General features: G+C 42.1%; 2 protein-coding genes across 2 annotated transcripts; one reads left to right on the forward strand and one right to left on the reverse strand.

Moving 5' to 3' along the window:
* Window positions 1-1,109: 1,109 nt before the first annotated feature.
* Window positions 1,110-13,682, reverse strand: LOC117726860 (polycystic kidney disease protein 1-like 3). Its single transcript, XM_034526917.1, has 6 exons — window positions 13,664-13,682; window positions 5,021-5,132; window positions 2,211-3,131; window positions 2,050-2,112; window positions 1,879-1,957; window positions 1,110-1,782 (listed from the first exon to the last, which is right to left on the reverse strand). The coding sequence occupies exons 2-6, from the start codon at window positions 5,115-5,117 to the stop codon at window positions 1,605-1,607; spliced, it is 1,338 nt and encodes a 445-aa protein (XP_034382808.1). The 5' UTR covers window positions 5,118-5,132; window positions 13,664-13,682; the 3' UTR covers window positions 1,110-1,604.
* On the forward strand, window positions 13,038-22,049 carry apip (APAF1 interacting protein). The gene is made up of 8 exons (XM_034526918.1): window positions 13,038-13,191; window positions 15,442-15,510; window positions 17,372-17,472; window positions 18,887-18,935; window positions 19,036-19,153; window positions 19,857-19,992; window positions 21,268-21,435; window positions 21,564-22,049. Exons 2-8 carry the CDS (start codon window positions 15,445-15,447, stop codon window positions 21,661-21,663), a joined length of 738 nt encoding a protein of 245 aa, XP_034382809.1. The 5' UTR covers window positions 13,038-13,191; window positions 15,442-15,444; the 3' UTR covers window positions 21,664-22,049.
* The last annotated feature ends 205 nt before the right edge of the window (window positions 22,050-22,254 follow it).

The raw sequence follows: 22,254 nt of genomic DNA on the forward strand, positions 1-22,254 counted from the left end.
TCCACGTCGGGACGTCACGTAGATCTCACAACGTAGTTTCCACGCCGCAGATTTTAAAACGCAAAGAACGAGCTGGGATTAGCCGTGGTCAAAGTTTGAATCCAACAAAAGGTCATCGGAGGTCGGCTGAATAACGTGCACGTTTCTGAGTTTAACTCTGTGTCGCAACTCCGTTCAAAACCGGCTCATTTATTTGTCCCATCTTTTTCTTTTTGTAAGCGACAGCTTACATAATCATGTTTAAAGTGCCTCCTTGCACTTTGTGTATATACTCTCTTTAGATAAAGTGTACAAATCAAAATGTATAGAATTTGACATGTCATGTCATCTTAATCAGGATTGTTTTTTTTGCTATGCTAAAAAGTTTCCATAACTATATATGTATGCGACAATGTTAGTACGTCAATTTTTCCTTTTATGGGCCACTAGTTGCCCCGATAGGTTGTGAATTTAGATTACTTACAAAGGCATTACATTTATCCGTTTTTAAAGAGAAACCACTGAGCTCCAAATGTTCGTCAGGGAGAGAAAACAAAGCCCAATTTCTTACTTTAATTTGTGATTCTTGTTATTATTTAACAGTTCTGAGCACATTAGGGTTATTGTTTTTCTTCCATGTGGAACATTGACGTTGGCAGCTACAGTATGTCTACATGCTGCGACAGCCTTCCTCAGAAACTAACAGCACACCAACTCATAATCCCATTATCTATTAATTCACATACATTTTCTCTATCTATTGCATTTCTTATTGTAGTCTAAATAAAAATTGGTTTCTTATTGGACTGGCCTCGTGTAGCATATGGACATGTGAAATTCTACAATCTTTTAGATAAAACATTTTCTATCTTTATTTATTTTTTGGATTCCGTGCACACGTTCGGTGTATTCAACCCTTCCCTTGTGTCGGTCGTCTGTTGTGATGCTCCGTAAACTCAACGGAGCGCAGACGGTATTTGTCGAGCAAGTGGACTGAACGTGTGTAAATGTCTTAATACTTGCGTGTAAATATTAATGGAAACAAATAAATGTTTATTGATGAGCTGCCGTTGTGTGTTTTTATTGACACGATGTGTGCGTGTCGAGAGAAGCCAGCAAGTCAGTTATGAGCAACGTTTCTTTATTGATTGCGGGGCGAAAAAGAGAACAGCTTAATATAAGTTACAATGCACAACAGTCGTAAGTTGTGTTATTAAAAAAAAAAAACTTTAAAATATTTATAATAAAAAAGGACAATATACAAAATTAATTTCACCATACTGGACATAATTTTTCATCCATCAACAGACCTGCAAGTTTAAAAACATTATTTACAAAAAAAAAAACGTAAAAACTTGAAATAAGGGGCCTTTGTGCAACTTACCCACCCAGATTTTGTATTCTACAGTTAATACAATAAAAAACACACTAACCACAATATTGTCGTCTCAAAGTAAAGATATTAGAGTTTTGGGGGACTGGGCTCGGCACTGTGAAAGTCAACAGGCCCAACCGGTTTTGGATGAAATGTGCTTCAAATACAGTCTTTGTGGTTCTGTGACGAGTCTGAAGCCTCCAGAAGGTCACGAGTCTGAAGCCTCCAGAAGGTCACGCGTCTGAAGCCCTCAATGAGACGAGTATTTCTCCGGAAGCTCCTCCAGGGGGATGACCGTGTACTCTGCCCTGCGCCCGTTCTCCTTGGGACGGTCGTTTGGAAGGAACGTCTCCATCTCCACCTCCCTGTGCTGGATCGAGGCGTTAGTTTTGTCCTCCAGCTGTGACGCCCGGCTCGGTCCATTCCACCTGCGCAAAAATAAAAATGGAACGGTGAGAATTCAATTCTCAAAATAGTTACAATTAGAAAATATTGTTAGTCTCGGTCTGATTTTGAACTCTTACCTCTCTCTAGTGGCGATGGCGACAAAGAGCATTACCAGCGCTGCAAGACCAACAATAAAACCAACGATAATCATCCACCCTGGAGGTAAAGGAGAGTAGGAGTTAGTCAAATGGACTCTTTGGCCAGAAAATCCAGTTTATTAAAAACTTTTTTTTTTGGTCTGGACTCACCTGGTGTACCTCCTGCTGTGGAGGATTCCGGTACAGATTCATATATTTTCCCGTTGTTTGTTTCTAGAAAGAAAAAAAAGCAAATTGTCCATAAGCAATCAATAAAGATGTTATTAAAGTGATTGTCAGCATCACTATTGGGTCAGGTATTGGATATTTACCAATAAACATCTGTCGCCCATTTTTTATGGCGGTAGTTGTTGGCATCACTTCCAAACCTTCCTCCGATCCAGAGCCTTCACTTCCTGGTATCGGCACAGGAACCGTTTGTTTGGTCGCGGAGGTTGAAGATGCGGTGCTAGTTTCTGCGCTGAAGGTCATACTGGAGTGTGTAGACGTGGTGGAGTACAGGCCAAACATCTCTCCATCCCCGGACCCCGGGAAAGAACCCTGGGTGCTAGGGAAGCCAAAGGTGGAGACAGCGGGGTCGGTGGTTTGCGAGGCCGAGATGTGGTCCGGGGTGGCGCTGGGCTGGGTTTCGTTCGGCACCGGGGCCGAGCCGGACAGTGGGCTTTGGGTGGCGGCTGAAACTGAACTAGAGTCGTCCCTTGGCGGCAGTGTGGAGGCGGCGCTCGAAGCATGTGAAACTGTCGTGGTTTCAAAGTGGAGTGACACGGAGGTCGTGGCCTCCTCGATGGCTTCCCCTCCGCTGCCTTCAATCGCGACGCCCTCTATGAAGTCGGCGAACGGCCGCTGGGAAGCCTGAATGGTTGAGTTTGTCGCGGGCAAGCCAGTCGCTTGCTTCATGGGCGAGTCAGTCGCGGGCAAACCAGTCGTTTGCTCCATGGGCGAGTCAGTCGCGGGCAAACCAGTCGTTTGCTCCATGGGCGAGTCAGTCGCGGGCAAACCAGTCGTTTGCTCCATGGGCGAGTCAGTCGCGGGCAAACCAGTCGTTTGCTCCATGGGCGAGTCAGTCGCGGGCAAACCAGTCGTTTGCTCCATGGGCGAGTCAGTCGCGGGCGAACCAGTCGCGGGCGAACCAGTCGTGCCTGAAGGGTGGGCAAGGTTCTCGACGAGGAAGCCGTCCGTCACGGCCTCTCTGAGGACTTCATCCAAGGCTTTGGCGGGGACCTCGGACACATCTAGAACGAGGAAAAAAAAGAATGGAAAAAAATTCCACCGGTCACGTTGAGTGTTTGCATACCTGACCCGACACGAGCAAAGGAAAGTTACCAGGGCTTTGGTGAGCTTCGCCCCCAAAGACAATTCTTGTATAAACTTGTCACGTTCACCTTTCATGAGGGCCGTTGGGAAACAGCAATGATTAACCCGTGTGACTAATCGGATACAAGTGGGCGGACAAAAGATAGGCGGCCTCATCAAAGCATTAGTTTGGAGAGCAAAACGCTTGTTTGACACACCCTGTGCAACAGGGTAAATATGATGGCTCATTTTCTGTTTAAGGAAGTCTTTATCAGGGGGTTTGTGCCAGTAGGGCGGTGGAACAACAAGAATAGGCAATTGTCTGTATTATTAATGCAAATATTCAATGTTTATAGGAAATATTTTTTTTAGAGCTTACATTTAGTGCGTTTTCAGGTTCTCATTTACTTGATTCTACTGCAATACTGCGCTCTTACTGCATTAGTCTTGTTTTACAGCTGCTTTTCAGAATAAGATTATACAAATTATTACAAATACAAATTGCAAAACAAATTAAACTAGTGGTTACAAGAGTCTATGAGATTCCAAAACATATAAGATTGTAATTACTTTTCAGGGCCCGAAGAGGAAACATGAGCCACATTTTAAAAAGCAAAGATGAGGAAAGTATTTTATGCTTCATTAATCACTTCATGACACCTCAGATTAATCTTGTGACCCTCAAGCCTTTGGAACCACTGCCTAAGCTAATTATATATGTAAAGTAGTGAATAGTAGCTAGACACCTTTATCAGATACATCAGTAAAATGCTACTTACTCATTGTTAGTGTTAACAATCTAAATATATAATGTTATTAGTCACAGGGACTATTTCTGCAGAAGTGCTTTTGATTTTGCCGATAATACTTCTGTACATTGCATTAAAGTAAAAAAGGGAATGAGAATGAATACATAGACAGACACCCTCCACTTCTGCCCCGTCACGTTGAACCCGATGGAGTTACCCATTTTGCCCAAACTTGTGCGACGGCTTTTTGCTGATCTGTGGTTTCACCTTACTGCAGAAAACGCTCGTATTAAATGCACCTCCTGGAGCGGCTCAGGACATTTCACAAAGATCTCCGTTGTCTAATCCGGTTGGTGAAACCCGTGCACCCACGATGAAATAAGTACTCTGAAAAAAAGTCGGACCCGAAACACGACGCGCATCTCGGGGAGGGAGGAGAACGCTGACTCACGGGGGGGGGGGGGGTGTAAGGACACCGAGGGCATTAATGAAATGTTAGAGGTCTGGAGAGATGGAAAACCCAGAACTACGGCCTCATTAGTCCACCAGGTGTAAAAAAAATAAAGTAATTTAGCCCAATAATCCCATTCATGACCAGGGAATATCATATATGAGGAGGATTATTATATCTTTATTTAAAAAGGGACCATGTACAGTTAAAACATAAATGTCAACATTTGATGGAGTGTACCAGATTGTAGCTTGACAGACAAACAATCGAACACAGTACAAGGATAATATATCTATCTATCTATCTATACACACACACAAATAAAAAAAGAATATATAATTAAATTAAAGAAAATATACACACATACATATATATATATATATATATATATATATATATATATATATATATATATATATATATATATATATACACACACACACACACAAATAAAAAAGAATATATAATTAAATTAAAGAAAAAATATATATATATATATATGATTAAATAAAATTGAAATAAATATATATATATTTCCTTTTAGAGTTTAATCATAAGAGAGGAAGCTACATGGCTTAAGTGTTTAAGATTCATGGCTTTAAACAGAAGATATTAGACGATGGCTTACCATTAACAGGTGTCGAGTGGACCACAGCAAGGAGTCCAAGAATAAGCCCGAATAGAAGAGTCCTCATCTTCATACCAGAAACGTTTGACGCAGCCATGGAAGGAAGGGAAGTCTGCGAGAGAGGAAACTATTTGGCTCACTGAACTGATAATGAAGCAGATAAATCATGTGTTCGCTTTTATATACACACACACACACACACACACACACACACACACACACACACACCACCAGGTAGGAGTCACATCAGTACAACAATGGCTGACGACAGAAAGGAAGGCTGGCACACCTGTGGACACACCCTCTTCCTACGGCACACTTTCTCACGCTTTATTCTCCCTCTCTTCCTTAAACAAACACACACACAAAAAAAGCTAAACAAAGAAATCCAGTTCTTCGGGAAGTCGAGTACGTTTTTAGGCACTTCTCGATAAAGAGGGGGAACAGAAAGATTGCATCAATTTCACAAGAAATATGACTGAATTACAAAATAAAATCGATGAGAACAAGTCTTACATTTACTGCAACCGCCATAAAACAATACACACGACAAAATATACAAACATAACAAAGATAAACAAAGGAACGTAAACAAAACACGCTAAAAAGAGAAAAGATAAGTGGGATAAAAAAATTTAAGAAAAAAAAGGCCAAAAGTTTCTCACTCAAAGATTTCTTTTTTTAAATTTATATATTATATATATATATATATATATATATATATATATATATATATATATATATATATATATATATTCAGCCGGCGGCTCAATTATGGAAAAACATAATCAAACCCCCTGTGAACAGCTTCGGGGAAGTAGAACATGGCATGGCTGACAATTGGGGGGAAGAAATTAAAGATCTTAATTACAGCAGGTGAGAATGTATGTGCGGTTCTGGGCAACCGGCCACCTCTTATCGTCTTTCCTTAATCCAGCTTTCCCATGTTTTCGCAGATGGGTTTCAACAAGTTCGTCAAAAAAAACAACCAACTTTCACATGAATTTCTTGACCCATTTTTCTTCTCCCCTCCAACATGCTCCGCTCAGCATCCTCCCACTGGACTGTGTACTGTAAATATGATGACTGTTGCTGGTGATGGTATTTGACGGAAGTAGGTGCGTCACAGCACCGCTCCAGGCCGCCCCCCCCCGCACCCGGGGGCGATCTGGTGTGCTCAGACGTCATGGTTTACTCAGCGTGTGTGGGTGTGCACACACACACACACACACACGCCTGTCCGGTCTTGCACGCCACACCTAGACGAGGATCGTTTTCTGTTACTGTTCGAGAATGAACTTTCAACGAGGCATAATAATAATAATAATAATAATAATAACTACGTGCAGTCCGGACGCAAAAGCGTGACTCCACAAGCGTGCAACAGTCTGCACGCCTTTATTGGCGAGACACCGCTCATGATTCAAAATGGGAATCTTTTTCACAGTGATAGTTATTGTCTAGTTAACAAGTAGGTCCTTATGTAAGACGTATATGTCCTATGAGATAAAAGTGAATATATTTAGTATCGTAATAGTTTATCAAATGATCTTAATATAGGTCCAGAGAGTCAGTGTCTTAGACGATTGCCCTCTGAATGCTCGAGTTATAACGAAACGCATGCAGTTTGAGTTATTTATTTTTAATGGTAAAAGTAGCCGGGATTTTGGGGCAGTGAAATAACTAGTAGTTTGGGGTAAAGGCTGAGCTGTATGAAGGCTAACTGGCTCTGCGTTTCATCACCCGGCAAAACTTCAATGGCTTCTCAACCAACATGGAGGGGGGGGATTCCACAACGACTGGATTCTCATTAAAAATATATATTCTTTTTACCTTTTGAGATATTTAGACTTCGAGCAGTATTTCTCTTTGGTTGACCCTTTTTTTTTTTTTTTTTTAAAGCACGCATTCGGCCCCTGGTGGAAGGCTTATTTCCTCAGAATTACATTTGCCATTTAAATTTTTAAATAAAAAAATAAAAACACTAGTGCCTGTTCAAAAATATGCCTTTCCAGAACGAGTTGCTTAGCCTGTGGTATTGCTGCATCCTCAAAAACCACTCTGCAAAAAAAGTTCACTTCAGTGTCGTCACACGCCCGAGCCGTGGTCAGAAACACTCTGGTTCAGGGAGAACATTGAAATAATCCCCATACTGGGGGCAGTCTTTACTGTCGTCACGGTGGGGCAACAACACAACAGGGGTAGACCCAAACGTCGACACATGTGAACAGAGGGATGAGACACTGTGAATTTTTTTTAAAGCAATGTCCAACACAAACAACCCTAACAGAGCAAAAGAGTAGAAAGGAGGAAGCATATACTGGGGAACAAAGCAGGAAGCATACTGGGGAACAAAGCAGGAAGCATACTGGGGAACAAAGCAGGAAGCATACTGGGGAACAAAGCAGGAAGCATATACTGGGAAACAAAGCAGGAAGCATATACTGGGAAACAAAGCAGGAAGCATACTGGGGAACAAAGCAGGAAGCATACTGGGGAACAAAGCAGGAAGCATATACTGGGAAACAAAGCAGGAAGCATATACTGGGAAACAAAGCAGGAAGCATATACTAAGAAACAAAGCAGGAAGCATATACTGGGAAACAAAGCAGGAAGCATACTGGGGAACAAAGCAGGAAGCATACTGGGGAACAAAGCAGGAAGCAAATACTGGGGAACAAAGCAGGAAGCAAATACTGGGGAACAAAGCAGGAAGCATATACTGGGGAACAAAGCAGGAAGCATATACTGGGGAACAAAGCAGGAAGCATATACTGGGGAACAAAGCAGGAAGCATATACTGGGGAACAAAGCAGGAAGCATATACTGGGGAACAAAGCAGGAAGCATATGCTGGGGAACAAAGCAGGAAGCATATGCTGGGGAACAAAGCAGGAAGCATATACTGGGAAACAAAGCAGGAAGCATACTGGGGAACAAAGCAGGAAGCATACTGGGGAACAAAGCAGGAAGCAAATACTGGGGAACAAAGCAGGAAGCAAATACTGGGGAACAAAGCAGGAAGCATATACTGGGGAACAAAGCAGGAAGCATATACTGGGGAACAAAGCAGGAAGCATATACTGGGGAACAAAGCAGGAAGCATATGCTGGGGAACAAAGCAGGAAGCATATACTGGGGAACAAAGCAGGAAGCATATACTGGGGAACAAAGCAGGAAGCATATGCTGGGGAACAAAGCAGGAAGCATATGCTGGGGAACAAAGCAGGAAGCATATACTGGGGAACAAAGCAGGAAGCATATACTGGGTAACAGAGCAGGAAGCAAATACTAGGGCACATACCAGGAATAGTAGCCAGACCAGCAGAGAGACAGGGGAACACAGGGTTTAAATACACTGGGCAGGTGCAGGTGATTGGAGGACAATGGAGGATTCAATCAGGGGCGGGGCATACAATCACAAAGGCAGGAAGTGAAGGGAACACGGGACACAAGAGGCAGGGGATTTCAAAATAAAACAGGAAACAAACTAAATCAAAACCAACAACGGGACAATTAAAAGGGCCCCAAACATTTATTATGATGTTGACATAATAAAAATATTTATGTAATAATTATGTTAGCTATCTAAGTTATTAAGAAAAAGGGCCCAAAAAACACTTAAGAAATGTGCAAATCAACTGTGTACTACTTACCGTGTTATTATTGTAGCACTACAATCACTTGAAATGTTACTACGTAGAAGTTCCAGATTTGATTTAATAAATTAAAATACAATGCATTATTATTCATTAAACAATCCAGCATTGTATTAGAATTAAAAGCTGCACCGGGAAATAAAAATGTATGTACATTGTACACACAGTGACTCTCTTTCACACTTTTACTGTGTACTATTAGGAGTTGATAATTTTACCTCAGAAACAAAAAGTTTCGTGTCGGCCTACTTTCTCTATTTACCACCGACATTACCAACGTTCCCATCGAGAGGACGACGCGCTGGAGCCCCGAAGCCCCCCCTGCAGCCCCTGTGGCTTGAACACAGCGCCGTTTGCTTGTTTATTAAAAGTTTGATATTGAACGTGTTTTTTTGTTGTTTTTTTTGCCTGCAACAAATCCGACAGAAGCACCGCCTCGGGTACCCCGGCAACAAGCTACGCCCAGCCAAGTGTAACGCGGACCGAACGACGAGCGGACAGAGAGCGACGCTTCGCTTCATAGTAGAAGGGCTAAACACTCACACCTGGGGGAAATCAAAGGGGATCATTGTTTGTGTTCATATTTTCCCTAAGTGATAAAATCCCCCCCCCCCCCTTTCCACACACACACACACACACACACACCATCTCAGCATTACCAGATTTCTTCAGACTCTAAAACATGACACAGGATTTTTCTCTGTGTTCGGGGGTGTACAATCGAGGGGGAAAAAAAGCCTGAATGGCTAAACACTTGCAAAGCAACAGAACACAACAGGGTATTTTAAGGGCAGGTCCTCTGGGCATGTGCAGGCCAATTAGCAGCCATTGTAAAAGACTCCCTCACTCCCTCCACCTCGCTGTTATCTCGTGTTTCATGGCAGCAGCCATTGTTCCTGTCTGCAAAGCCCCAGCTCTCTCTCTCTCTCTCTCTCTCTCTTTGCAGCTCTCTCACATCTATTACCACCATGAATAATCAAGAGGAGCCTTCATCACCGCTATTCTACCATGGACCAATATCCGCTTCAGCTCCACACACTTCTCCCATCGGATTCATAAAAACACATAATGGCGGACGTCATTGCGTCGACCCCCCCCCCCCCCCCCCACCCACCCAAAAAAAAACACATTGTTTGCCGACTTTCCAATTTTGAACCATTTCAGTAAAAAAGTGAATAAAAAAAAAAAAGGATTTATGAATTCAAACAGGGAGGAAGATAACGTAGTGTTTCAACCGGAAATATTACATTTGATGGTAGTTTTGGATGCGTCACCTAATCTGAATTTTTTTTTTTTTTACAATCCTCGAGCTTATTAGTTATGTTCACGGGAGGAGAAAAGCCAAAAGGGGCTTACAGAAATTTAATTTAATTGTAACATAAGAGTGCAGAATTTCATATCAGTGACACAAACAGAGAGGCTTCCCAAGACTGTAGTTTCTCCTCTCTCGCAATGGTTACGTTACATCATGTGAAGAACACAGGTGAGTCAATGACCTGCAGCACAATTGCAAGGACACACACAATAATAGTGTCAGATTAAAAAAAACTAAACATTTAGCTATAGTAAAGAAAAAAGAAGAAAAGAAATCAACCAAATATAATGATTTTTTTTTTTTTTTTTTGGCTGGATTTATTTACAACTGTTTATGATATCACCATGGACATGAAACAAAAACATGACAAGCCAGTACTTTATAAAGGAGCCACTCCTTTTAAGTTGCAGATTAATTATGGCCTACGGCTTGAGGAACTATGATACCTGGGAAAGGCCCTTTTAAGTGTTGTAAAAGGACCCAATAAACATACAAACATTTGCATACAGGACACGTTCCATTCACGAATAAACACGCTTTTTGCCACATGTATGTAGATTATCGCATTCTTTGGAAAATCTAGTCATGGTTTCATCTCATTTAATGTAAAAAAAAAAAAAAAAAGTGGATTGCGGTGTTTGTACATCATTTCTCTGGGTTGAATATTATCTTTAATGTAGATTACTGTGATTCCAACTTTCTTTCCCTGGTTGATTATGTTGTAAATTTAATTTCCTGGTTGACAAAAAGCTAATTAATCAGGTACCGCGTCGCGTTCATTATTCATTCTAAAACGCTTGATTATTAGTTTGCTTGAATTATTCCATTGATTTTAATCTATTGTGACATTCTTTGTCTTTTTTTTTTTTTTTTTATGCCCGCTGTTCATTTTGAAAGTGTCTTTTCTAGGAATTATATGTCTAATGAATGCGTCTCCAACGTTTCATGGCACTCGCGGTACCTCAGAGTTGTTATGTAAATGACCAAAACCCAACGGTGGCTCCGGATGAAGAGCAAAGAGCTCACCAAAGACCTCGGCATTACTTTAGAATGACGATCTGAACTCACTCTGGGTACCCAAAACACCAATAAAAAAACTGCATCAAAGAAAAGCATTCGAATAAGCGTACACACACACACGGCTCATCGCGGTGATTCAAAATACGACAGTCGTACGTAACACCGTGGGCCTGTTTCGACTCATTTTCTATTGCCCTTATTCAGCCTCCGGTGCTGTCGGAGAACTCAATGACACTTCAATCTTACTCTGATGAGAAGAAGATACTAACCGGCGTCTGCCAGACTGAAGATTGGCCAAAAGATGGGAACTTCAACAGTGCTTAGAGTTACACCGTTCCCATGTGCTGCAGGACTTGGAGCCTTTTCAACGGGGGTAAACAAAGCCAAACGGTGAGAAGCGACTGTGAACCAAACAACTGATAGCATGTTCAGACTAGAAGCATGCTGGAAGTCCTTGGGAATTCATCATTGCATTTGAATAAAACCACACACATAGTATTTGCATTCATGGGTTGGCTAAGCAGGATCAAAGACATATGTTTGTTATCCAGCTTGTATTTAATATCTGTTATCTTCAGGTGAAACTTATACTTATACACTGTGCACGCCGCACAGTGTATAAGTATATTTAGAGCTACTGACAACCAATGTAAATGTCCTTTTTTTTTTTAACCCAAAAAAGTTACCGGGCCAATAAAAAATGATTGGCTTCAAAGTTTATTGTAAGTGATGTTTATAGGTTGGCGTGTCAGTCAGATGCGATGGTGTAAATGGATGCGGTGAGTCGATACCACATGCGGTGTTGTTTGGAATGGATGGGGAATTTGTAAATGATGTTCGACATGACAGCATTACTGTGATCACAGTTTTTAAACTGGCATTTCAAAGTAAACAGCTGGCAGGGGGGTGATGCGAGAAAAAAAAAGCCCCAAAACAGCATGCCATCAAACCGAGCTGCGGAGGCTTAATAGGTCATAACACAGCCTTGAAACGGAGCTTAAATGTTGAGCACCGAGGACGCCGTCCAAAAGACACTTTCGATGTGCAGAGGCAGACGACCACGACGGGTCGTGGTTAATGACGTGGGGGGAGCTACATGAGTCATTTGCATATTGACCATTTTTCTCCTGTAGCCATATACGTCATTAAAGATTAAAAAATGAAAAATTAGACCTGATTAGAGTTCAATGTTGTTGTCATTGCACACAGTGAGTGCCGGTGAAACACAAATGCAGTTTAGCATCAAAACCAGATGGTGCAAACAGCAGCAAAGTGCACGTTTAAAGATGAATGAATGTCCTGAATGAGCAATTAAGCAGCGGGGTAGTGAAGCATGATGGAATTTTATATACAAACACACACATACACTTAAAATGCAGGGGAGGAAAACACGAGTATAAAAAGAAAACAATGTTGCCCACTTTTTTTCATTCCGCCAGGCTTGTTTATCTAACAGCTATTGTTACTTTTCAGTTTTAAATACAAAAAAAAAATGTCTGTCACAGATTCAACTACACAAACGCATGTAAAGTTATTTAAAGCTCCACCTCGGCCAACGACAACGTTTGAGAAACTGCTTTCCAACCACCACAGTTACACACAGGCCATTCTGCATATTGAGGCCACAACCTCTTTTTTAATAGGCTTGAAGTTGAGTAAAACATTTTTAAATACTAAACTTTGATTTGCAACAGTATGTATATAAAGTGTGGTTTGCTTCTTGCACTTTGGATTAATTTCTCTTAAGGGGCTTTCTGACAGACAGGGCTTTTAAATAACCTAAACCGTGATCTTTTCCCTTCATTTAACCAAGTAGGTTTGTAGCTTAATCCCCTTAATTAACCTGTAGGGCGTTATCTGCCTGAGAAAGGCTTACTACTCAATATGCTGCACAATTAAAGTGTATCATTGCGCCGCAGACGTTTAGAGCCAGTACATATAATACATTTCATTAAAAAATAATAACAATATCATCAAAGACATGAGGCTTGACGGCCAAGTCGCTCACATCCCCCGGATGCTGCACTGGACGTCGCACGTTGATGACGCGGTAAGAGCCGCGACGGCGATTATTAGCTTTCTGTTTTTTGGAGCTCTTTTTTTTAAACATTTTTTTTAAAACATTTTTTTTTGTATCGTCGTAGCGTTGCGTTTTAACCGCCGGCTGACTTCACGAACGTAAGTACGGGAGAGAAGTTAAGTTCTACGGTGTCGTGTTTACTGGGGTTGTTTTCATCGTTAGTTAAATAAACCTATAAAAGTTACGTCCGAGTTATTGCTAAAGTACATGTTAGCTAAAGCTGCTGCGGGCGAGGCGACGGTAGCACACTTTAGTTTGTGGAGCCCCAAAAAACAAACTTATTTCTATCGATCTGTACACGTACGACATCCTCTCGTCCCGGGACCCTCAGCCCCCCCACCGGTTCAGGACCCTCAGCCCCCATACCGCCCCCCCCACAAAAAACCTTTTAACAGGGAGTATAAAAAAAAAAAAAAGGGGGAAGAAACCTTCGGGAGATGTCACGTGACCAGAATGAACAACATAGAGTTACACACATTGAATGGATATGACATACAGTATTCATATAATGAAAGTACTAGGCATGATACAGATTTAAATTATAATTTTTTTTAAATCAATTGCACTCACTGTGAATACCTGACGTCATGTGTGCTGATTGTTTACTAATGAATCAAGAGATGCACGTTTTTTGTTTGTTTTTCTTGCCCCAGCATCAAGACCACAGATGGAGATTTCACTGATAAAAACCCACAACTTGGAAATCCACCCCCCCCCCCCCCCCCCCCTCTTTTGTTGCAATGCCCATTTGCGCAATTCGGTTTTTCGTGCCACAGCCTGTGCTGACGTGTGCACAATTCCAGAGGAATTAACAGGAAACTGACCCTGAAATGTGACATCACTAAGTTAGCTTGCCGTGTGTGTGTGTGTGTGTGTGTGTGTGTGTGTGTGTGTGTGTGTGTGTGTGTGTGTGTGTGTGTGTGTGTGTGTGTGTGTGTGTGTGTGTGTGTGTGTGTGTGTGTGTGTGTGTGTGTGTGGGGTCCTTTACTCAACGAGAGCTCCACAGGTTAGGCTCTATTGTAGCAGGATGAGGGTCCTATTTTTTTAGGGGTTGAACCTGAAACTATGCACTCTTTGTGTATATGTTAATGCCACATGACCCACATGGTGTTTGTCTACAAAAATATTGGATAACATCAACGGTTTTAAAAGTGATCAAGTTGCAGCTGTTTATCGAGGTGAATGTAGTATATTAGTATGACTATTTTGTTGGCCTAAGTTTGTTATTTTAAGACTACTGCAGATACACACAACTTGAACCAGAGAGCCACTTAATTAAATATACTCCTGGCGGAATGAAAACTTTTGCTCAACAGAAGTGAATTAATGAGGTAATATCATACAGTTTATCCTAATTTGGTTCTTGAGCAACTGCAACTAATCCTTTTTATTATTAATGAATCTGCTTATGTAAGTAGCATTTAGAAAATAGTGAAAACACATTTCCAAAAGCCAAATGTGACTCGTTTCGTCTGCCGAGTCGTCGGGGAAAAAAAGGTTAAAATGTTCAGAATCGTGCGGTTGAAAGATTTGGAAATGCCTCAACAAAATATAACGAATATGTAAATAAAGTGTAATTATCTGCAGGACTGTTCATTAGCTCTCCTGCGGCCCATTTCAACACAGATTTGTTGTTCACAATGTACCAAAATTCGGCCATGAAAAAATGTACGTTGCAACAAAACAAAGCACTAATTGAGAGGGCGAAAAAAAAAGCTCAATAAATGTCTTTTTAAAAATGTTTTTCATTTAATTATGCCAGTTATTGCATACATATGTAGACACATGTGTATTGTATTTTCACTTTAAATCTTACTCTTCTTACCTGTCCGACACCCTGATCGAGGCAGAATGAACCGTTGACTTTGGCCGTTTTCCACATGTTGTGATCTATTTCGCAGTCAAGTCCACACTTGTATTTACTGCCATCTTTATTGGGAAAAACATATCGTAGGCAAAACCCCCCAAAAATGCTATAGCTTTAAGGGTTTTCCATTGTGTAATCTTTTTGTATTTATAGAAATACAAATCAATAGTGGCATCTGAGATTTTTTGAGCAGCGCTCCCTATCTGCCCTTCCATCAAAGGGAAACCGTGGCCTCTCCCCAACAGACGTGTGGGAGGACAAGGAGGAATTGTAAATCAGTTCTCTCTTATTCTTCCCCTGCATTATCTGAATAGTAGCTTAACTTCGAAAAAAATAAGGAAGTACAACGCTGTCATTCTGTCTCGCGTGACTCTAAAATCGACGCCTGCCGCAACCGTTTCTTACGCATCTTCTCTTGACATTGTGATTTGTCTCCTCGTGTGGTCAATGTTTTTTTATTTTTTATTTTTCTCTCTCGCAGGAGATGTCGTCCCTGTGTGGCCCCAGCAACAGCTGTCAGGACGCGGATCAAGAGGCCGCGGAGAAGCAGGTGAGCGTGACTATACACACACTTGTGAGAAACGTAGCAGTAATCTAATCATAAGCATGCATTGGATACACTGAATAATAATAATATTAGATTAGATTCAACTTTATTTTCGTTGCAGGGATTACAATTGCTGTACACAATACACATGCGCATCTAACCAGAAGAGCAAAATAATGTCAATGGTAATATACAGAATAAACAGTAATGTATAGAATACATGCAGAATAAGGAGTAGGGAATACGCTCCAAAATATATATATATATATATACAGCCTATGCTAATATATATTCAGTGTGAGATGAATACCCCAGTAGGCTGGCAAAATATCAAGTGCGGATAAGTGCCAAGGGAATATACACAGAATATTATAATGAATAGAGTGTCCACGATAGAATATACAGCATGGACAGTAGTGTAAGTCTGCATTGGCATGCGAGTGCATCTATAATACAGGTAAGTGTATCTACAGTAGTGTGGCAGGAGGAAAGTATCGCTGTGATCGATGCAGGGTTCACCGAGGTAACAGCTGAGTGGGAAGAAGCTGTCTCCCCGGAGGGGTGAAGGGCAAATGTCACCGGCGATGCCGCCTCGGACCAGAGGCTCGTCCATCCGCAGACGGCGCTTCCGCTGGACGAGCCTCTGGTCCGAGGCAGAGCAGTTTCAGGTCCATACCTGTAAGAGAACGCTCTCTCTCTGGTCTAAAGAGACAGGTGGTCTCAAAAAGCACAGCACATATACACATTTTATGTGTCTCACAAATACTTTCTGACTTCCTGTTTCTGGCACAGAGCCTTCAAGCCCATTTATAAGTATCTAGTGCATTTGTTTAATACTATTTTCAGCTGTGGATTAATACACACATGGTGCTCAAGTGAGTCTCTAAAGCTTGTTAGTTAGCTTGTACGTCTCTAAAGCTGGCTAGTTGACTAGTTAGTTTGTACGTCTCTAAAGCTGGCTAGTTGGCGAGCTAGCTCGTACGTCTCTAAAGCTGGCTAGTTGACTAGTTAGCTTGTACGTCTCTAAAGCTGGCTAGTTGACTAGTTAGCTTGTACGTCTCTAAAGCTGGCTAGTTGACTAGTTAGTTTGTACGTCTCTAAAGCTGGCTAGTTGACTAGTTAGTTTGTACGTCTCTAAAGCTGGCTAGTTAGCACATACATATCTAAAGCTTGCTAGTTAGCTTGTACGTCTCTAAAGCTGGCTAGTTGGCTAGCTAGCTCGTACGTCTCTAAAGCTGGCTAGTTGGCGAGCTAGCTCGTACGTCTCTAAAGCTGGCTAGTTAGCTCGCACATATCTAAGCTGGCTAGTTTGGTAGCTAGCTCGTACGTCTCTAAAGCTTGTTACTTGGCTAGTTAGCACGTACATATCTAAAGCTTGCTATTTGGCGAGCTAGCTCGTACGTCTCTAAAGCTGGCTAGTTGGCGAGCTAGCTCGTACGTCTCTAAAGCTGGCTAGTTGGCGAGCTAGCTCGTACGTCTCTAAAGCTGGCTAATTGGCGAGCTAGCTCGTACGTCTCTAAAGCTGGCTAATTGGCGAGCTAGCTCGTACGTCTCTAAAGCTGGCTAATTGGCGAGCTAGCTCGTACGTCTTTGAAGCTGGCTAGTTAGCTAGCTAGCTTGTCCGTCTTCAGCGCTCGTATGCTCTCCTCTTGGTGCAGGAAGCCTCCCAGCAGAACGCTAAACTAACACTTTCTCTCATCATCGCGTCCCCGCTATTGTAACTCGCTACAGTCTCTCTTCACAGCCTCTAATCTCAAACGTGTGCACCCAACAACGCGTCCAGGTGACCCCTTTGCTGTCAAAGGGCCCCATTCACCCTGTTGAGCTGAGCTGACCTAACCGACAAGTGTTGTGTCCGTTACAGGAGAAGGAGCATCCTCGTGTCCTCATCCCGGAGTTGTGCCGACTCTTCTACCAGCTGGGTTGGGTGACGGGGACGGGCGGAGGCATCAGTCTCAGACGAGGGTTCGTCACAATCATTTTCTAAACAAACATTGTGAAGGATCATAAAAGAAAAGCACAAATTTCACATCAAAATTGTATTTTCTGTTTGCATATCTAAAAGTAATCTTTTTTTCTTTTTTTTTTTTAAATGTGCTGCGAGGCTGATGTGAAGTACCATCAGTTTTGACAGTGTGCGCAGACAGAAGGCCACAGTTCTACCGTAGAGAAACCAAATTCAAACTGAAGGCCCTGACAGGCTATTACAAACATCTTTGAACTCTGTTGTTTTTGGATGGCAGCTACAAAGGAAGCGCCGCCCATCAGCAAATCCCTGTTTTGAAATGGAGGGATTGGCAAGACATTTATTTACGCCAACGGGGGAACTTGACGAAACCTCGGAGTAAAGATTAGATTCACTGACTGCTACTCAGAATTTCATTTTATTGTTAAATGATTTATACCTTTTTTTTAGATTTCCATAGATAATAAGCAGTTACGTGCTCAGAGTATCATACTTACTTATTTGCAGCCCGACCGTCGTCTGTGTTTTGTACTAAATGAGTACTATTCCGATTAATCCATTATGTGGCCGTGTGCACGCTTTAATTGTTCAGCTTCGGAAAACTAAAAGCCTCGGACACGCACTCACTCTGGATAAAAGTGGACGAGTGAAAATACGTTACGCAATCTAAACAAGCAGCGGTGTCATTTTACAGAAGTCTGTGTATATTTATTTCCTGTGAGTGCCGGTCTCACAGAATTTAAGGGTTTGAAGTTTTCTTCTTTTTTTCTACAGTTGCTTTTGGGTTTGACTCAGAAAAGACTCGCAGCCCAAGGCGCCCTCGGCCAAACCTTGCACAACAAAAATCAATAAGATACTACTTTTATTTGCTGTGTTTGTTGCTCAGTAAAAGAAGAGCACAATAGCTTATTTTTTTTTCTACGGGGGAAACGGTCAAGACTCTCACCATTTAAGCAAAGATATGAATGTGAAATACTTGAAATGACGCTGTGTGTTTACCACCAGGAAGAAGAAGAAGAAGTTAAGGACTCGACTGCTTTTTTGTTTTTAAAAAGCTTTTCAAGTAAATGGAACAATAGGGACTGAGATGTATAATTTTGAGATAACAACTGAAGAAACACCTGCAGGGGAAAAAAAAAAAAAGGCTGTTGTGGACGGCTGGGAATGTATTTATGTATCTCTTCTTATGGACGTAAAAAGTCACAATAACCTGAGAAGAGTACTGTTATTTGTATGCTGCGCAAGGCCACGATACTCCATTGTGTTATGACAAATTACCGCCACTTCAAGAACGACTTCATTGTCCTTGCCCTTCTCCCTCTATATATATATATATATATATATATATATATATATATATATATATATATATACACATACACAAATACATACCGTGTTGTTTGTGACTCACAGGGAGCAGATCTACATTGCACCATCGGGTGTCCAGAAAGAGAGAATACAGGTAAGCGGCTTGTTTTCACTGCAGTGCGGAAAACATTGCAAAAACGATCCGATTTGAGCAGCGTTGAACATTTTGTTTTCATGATGTTTGTGTTGCTCAGCCAGACGACATGTTTGTGTGCGACGTGGAAGAGAGGGACGTCAGCTGTCCACCCGCCTGGAAGAACTTAAGGAGGAGCCAGTGCACGCCGCTGTTCATGAACGCCTATACGATGAGAGGCGAGTCGTCCACAGCTCGGCGAGGGAATCAATAACCCGCATATACCACCAGTTGTCCTCATGATGAGTTCAATATCATAGTCGGAGTTCAGTCCACCACAAAGAAATAGATGGAACAGTAATTAAGTATATACAGTGAATAAGATGCCTGTTACTGAATGTTGTGGAGTATGGAGTAAGGCGGTGCGTCGTTTTATTATCTGTGTATGCCACGGAAAGAAAAATGGTAAAATCAATTACAGATCGTTACACACACACACACACACACATTTTCTTCTCTAAAGACGAGGTTCCTGACATTCTTTTCAATCGGATGAGATGAAAGATGAAGGTCTTTTTAATGTGAAGGTGGAAAGAATGCTTTTTGACCAAATTCTGAAAAGAATATCCCGTTGCATAAAGACGCAGTGCGTGGTTCCAGTCGCAAGATGCACAGTTGTTTAATTAAAGGGTCAATTTCTTTTTGAATGAAATACTGATTTCCCAAAAAAAAGAACGTTCCATCTATCCTGGAACGGCACAGAAAGTTTATTCAGTTTGCGTCTCACAGATCATGTACATTTATTTCAAAAGCTTAGTGCACCTTTTCTGTTTCACCATCTGTGGGTGGTTGCATGCTTTGTCTTGTTGCAATTATCATTTTGAGAAAGAGTTACACAACACTCCAAAATCAAAAAACCGCCTTTCCTTTGCTAAAATACAGGGGCACAGGCAGTCATACACACCCACTCCAAGGCTGCTGTCATGGCAACGCTGCTGTTTCCTGGCAAAGAGTTCAGGATAACACACCAGGAGATGATCAAGGGGATCTGTAAAGGCACCTCAGGCACCAACTATCGGTATGTAATCAAGATTCACAGGATTCACGGAAGTCCAGAGAGGTTTTCTGAGCATTTTCATCTTCTGAAAAGTGGACGCTTGTAAATCGTCTCGGGGCGTTTTAGACGAGCTGCAAACTTGTCGGGGTGTTTTTTCGGGCCAAATTCGCCCTTTTTTGAATTGAATGATATTAAAGCGAAAGAGAGAGGGGTGAGAGAGAGAGAGACCGTCCCAAAGTCGGTGTAAAACCCTAAAAAAAAAATTGGAAATGTTATCTTTTTTTATTCTGTTATTGCAATTCCTGCTGGTTATTTTTGCATAAAAGCACACAATTAAAATGATTAGGAAATACACGCTTGGCAAGTGTTTTCTCAATTACATATCATAAGCTCCTCGGAGCGAGCGTTGGGAGGTTTCAACAGTTATTCATTCACGGCTTAGGATGCTCCGCGTCCCTCCCCACGCGTCCTCTACTGAATTCGGAGAGATCCCATAAAAAAAAAAAAGAAAGCCTATAATTTTGAACGCCGTCGGCGGTGGAATTAAAGGACCTGCAGCTGAGCGAGCATCCCGATGAACAGGTCGGCGCCTCCCACTGACTAGAAAGGCGCCGCGTAGACGCAAAGTCCTTTTTGCCATTCACCGCCGCCTTCATCGGGGGAAGAGCGTAGCCATGGCACCTCCAAATCAGTCACATGCGGAGCACTAGAGTCCCTCTCAGGCTTCTGGGGAAGAGACATTGTAAACTGCAGTGAGCTTTTTCTTTTTTTATTATTAAAGAAATGTGCCCCTTCTTGCCCTTCTTACTCTTCTTAATAACGCTGATGCCAATCACAGGCTGAACAAATGTAAATTCACACCACAGAGGTTGTTTATCCGCACATCACAGGCGTTGTCACTGCAATCTATTTGTTCTTCCCCATACTTGGTAAAAACCAAAGTAGGAGCAACATAATAACAAACCATGCAGGCAGCTAGAAAAACCAAACGGGAGGAATATGTTATCAGGTTTAGGTGCTTCTTCTCTGGTTCAAGCTTAGAAGGAGGCCTCTTGGATTACAGCCGCGGCAACGGTCAATATGTTGTTGTTGTTGTTTTGATCGATCGTCCAGTTTGTGAAACGTGGGAGCTTTTTAACTCGCTCGTTTTGTCTAAAACCCCAAAAGATAAAACAACCGAGCAAAAAAAAAAAAAAAAAAAACGTCACGTTTCGGATGCTGGAATCGGTAAATGTCCCATATCGTACGAGAGATCGATATACGCCTCTTCCTCCTCCCGACTGCGTGTGTCCACAGATACGACGACGACCTGGTCGTGCCCATCGTGGAGAACACGCCGGAGGAGAGGGACTTGAAGGACCGGATGGCCCGGGCCATGGAGGAATACCCCGATTCGTGCGCCGTCCTCGTGCGCCGACACGGCGTCTACGTCTGGGGGGAGTCGTGGGAGAAAGCCAAGACCATGTGAGCACTTAGCGCACCTCTTTTCACCTCTGCTCATGTGACTCGGAATACGAAGGCATATTTCGTATCGAGGGCACGCGTTACCAAAAAAGAAACCCTCGTAAACCCTCGCGTGCTTTCTCCCGTAGGTGTGAATGCTACGACTACCTGTTTGACATCGGTGTGCAGATGAAGCGCTGTGGACTGGACCCTTCTGCCCGCCCAACAGAAGAAAAGGGAATAGTTTGACATTCACCGGTGCTTTTTTTTTTTCTTCTTTTTTTTTTTAAAACGGAGACGTGTTGCAGAAAGGTCAGTGGCGTTCGATCGGTGCGTCTGTAATCATTTTGTCTTTCACGCCGGGGGAAAGATTCGAATTTGATGAAATTTGATGTCGAGGGCACGATCCAGGGTCGGAGGAGATTGAATGTCTGTGATCCGTAAGCTTCAAGAAGGAAAAACCCAAATAAACCCACTGTGGAACCGTTCTTGAATGAGCAGCTGGCAAATCAAGGTCTATGGGAGGGTGGGGGGGGGGGGGGGGGGGGATGGTTTCCTATTCAAGGTCTTGTGCATCTCAGTCGAGTGCAACGATGATTAACTGCCTCTTTGCTTCAATCAATAAAAGAACAATGGAACGTAAATCGCACAAGTTATTTATTTATTTTCTTTCTATCTTTTTTTTTACGTCAGCGGGCTAAAAAGCAAGGTGTGTCCCTTCTTGTTTTCCAGCTTCTTTAAAAAAAAAAAAAAAATCGAGTGGAAACAATGTGCCATTTAAAAAGAAAAAACAAACACGTGTTTCTCTTCCTCCTCCGAGTACCTAATGTTTCTTTGAGC

The sequence above is a fragment of the Cyclopterus lumpus genome, chromosome 3 (genome assembly GCF_009769545.1).
Source record: "Cyclopterus lumpus isolate fCycLum1 chromosome 3, fCycLum1.pri, whole genome shotgun sequence".
Lineage (NCBI taxonomy): Eukaryota > Metazoa > Chordata > Actinopteri > Perciformes > Cyclopteridae > Cyclopterus > Cyclopterus lumpus.

Bases quoted from the DNA above. Each gene is read 5' to 3' on its own strand.
- LOC117726860 (XM_034526917.1), bottom strand. From the start codon at position 5,117: ATGGCTGCGTCAAACGTTTCTGGTATGAAGATGAGGACTCTTCTATTC. The intron at 2,113-2,210 runs GTAAATATCCAA...TTTTCTTTCTAG, and splicing joins TGGGCGACAGATGTTTATTG to AAACAAACAACGGGAAAATA. The intron at 1,783-1,878 runs GTAAGAGTTCAA...ATTTTTGCGCAG, and splicing joins GCCATCGCCACTAGAGAGAG to GTGGAATGGACCGAGCCGGG.
- apip (XM_034526918.1), top strand. From the start codon at position 15,445: ATGTCGTCCCTGTGTGGCCCCAGCAACAGCTGTCAGGACGCGGATCAA. The intron at 18,936-19,035 runs GTAAGCGGCTTG...TGTGTTGCTCAG, and splicing joins TCCAGAAAGAGAGAATACAG to CCAGACGACATGTTTGTGTG. The intron at 21,436-21,563 runs GTGAGCACTTAG...TTTCTCCCGTAG, and splicing joins TGGGAGAAAGCCAAGACCAT to GTGTGAATGCTACGACTACC.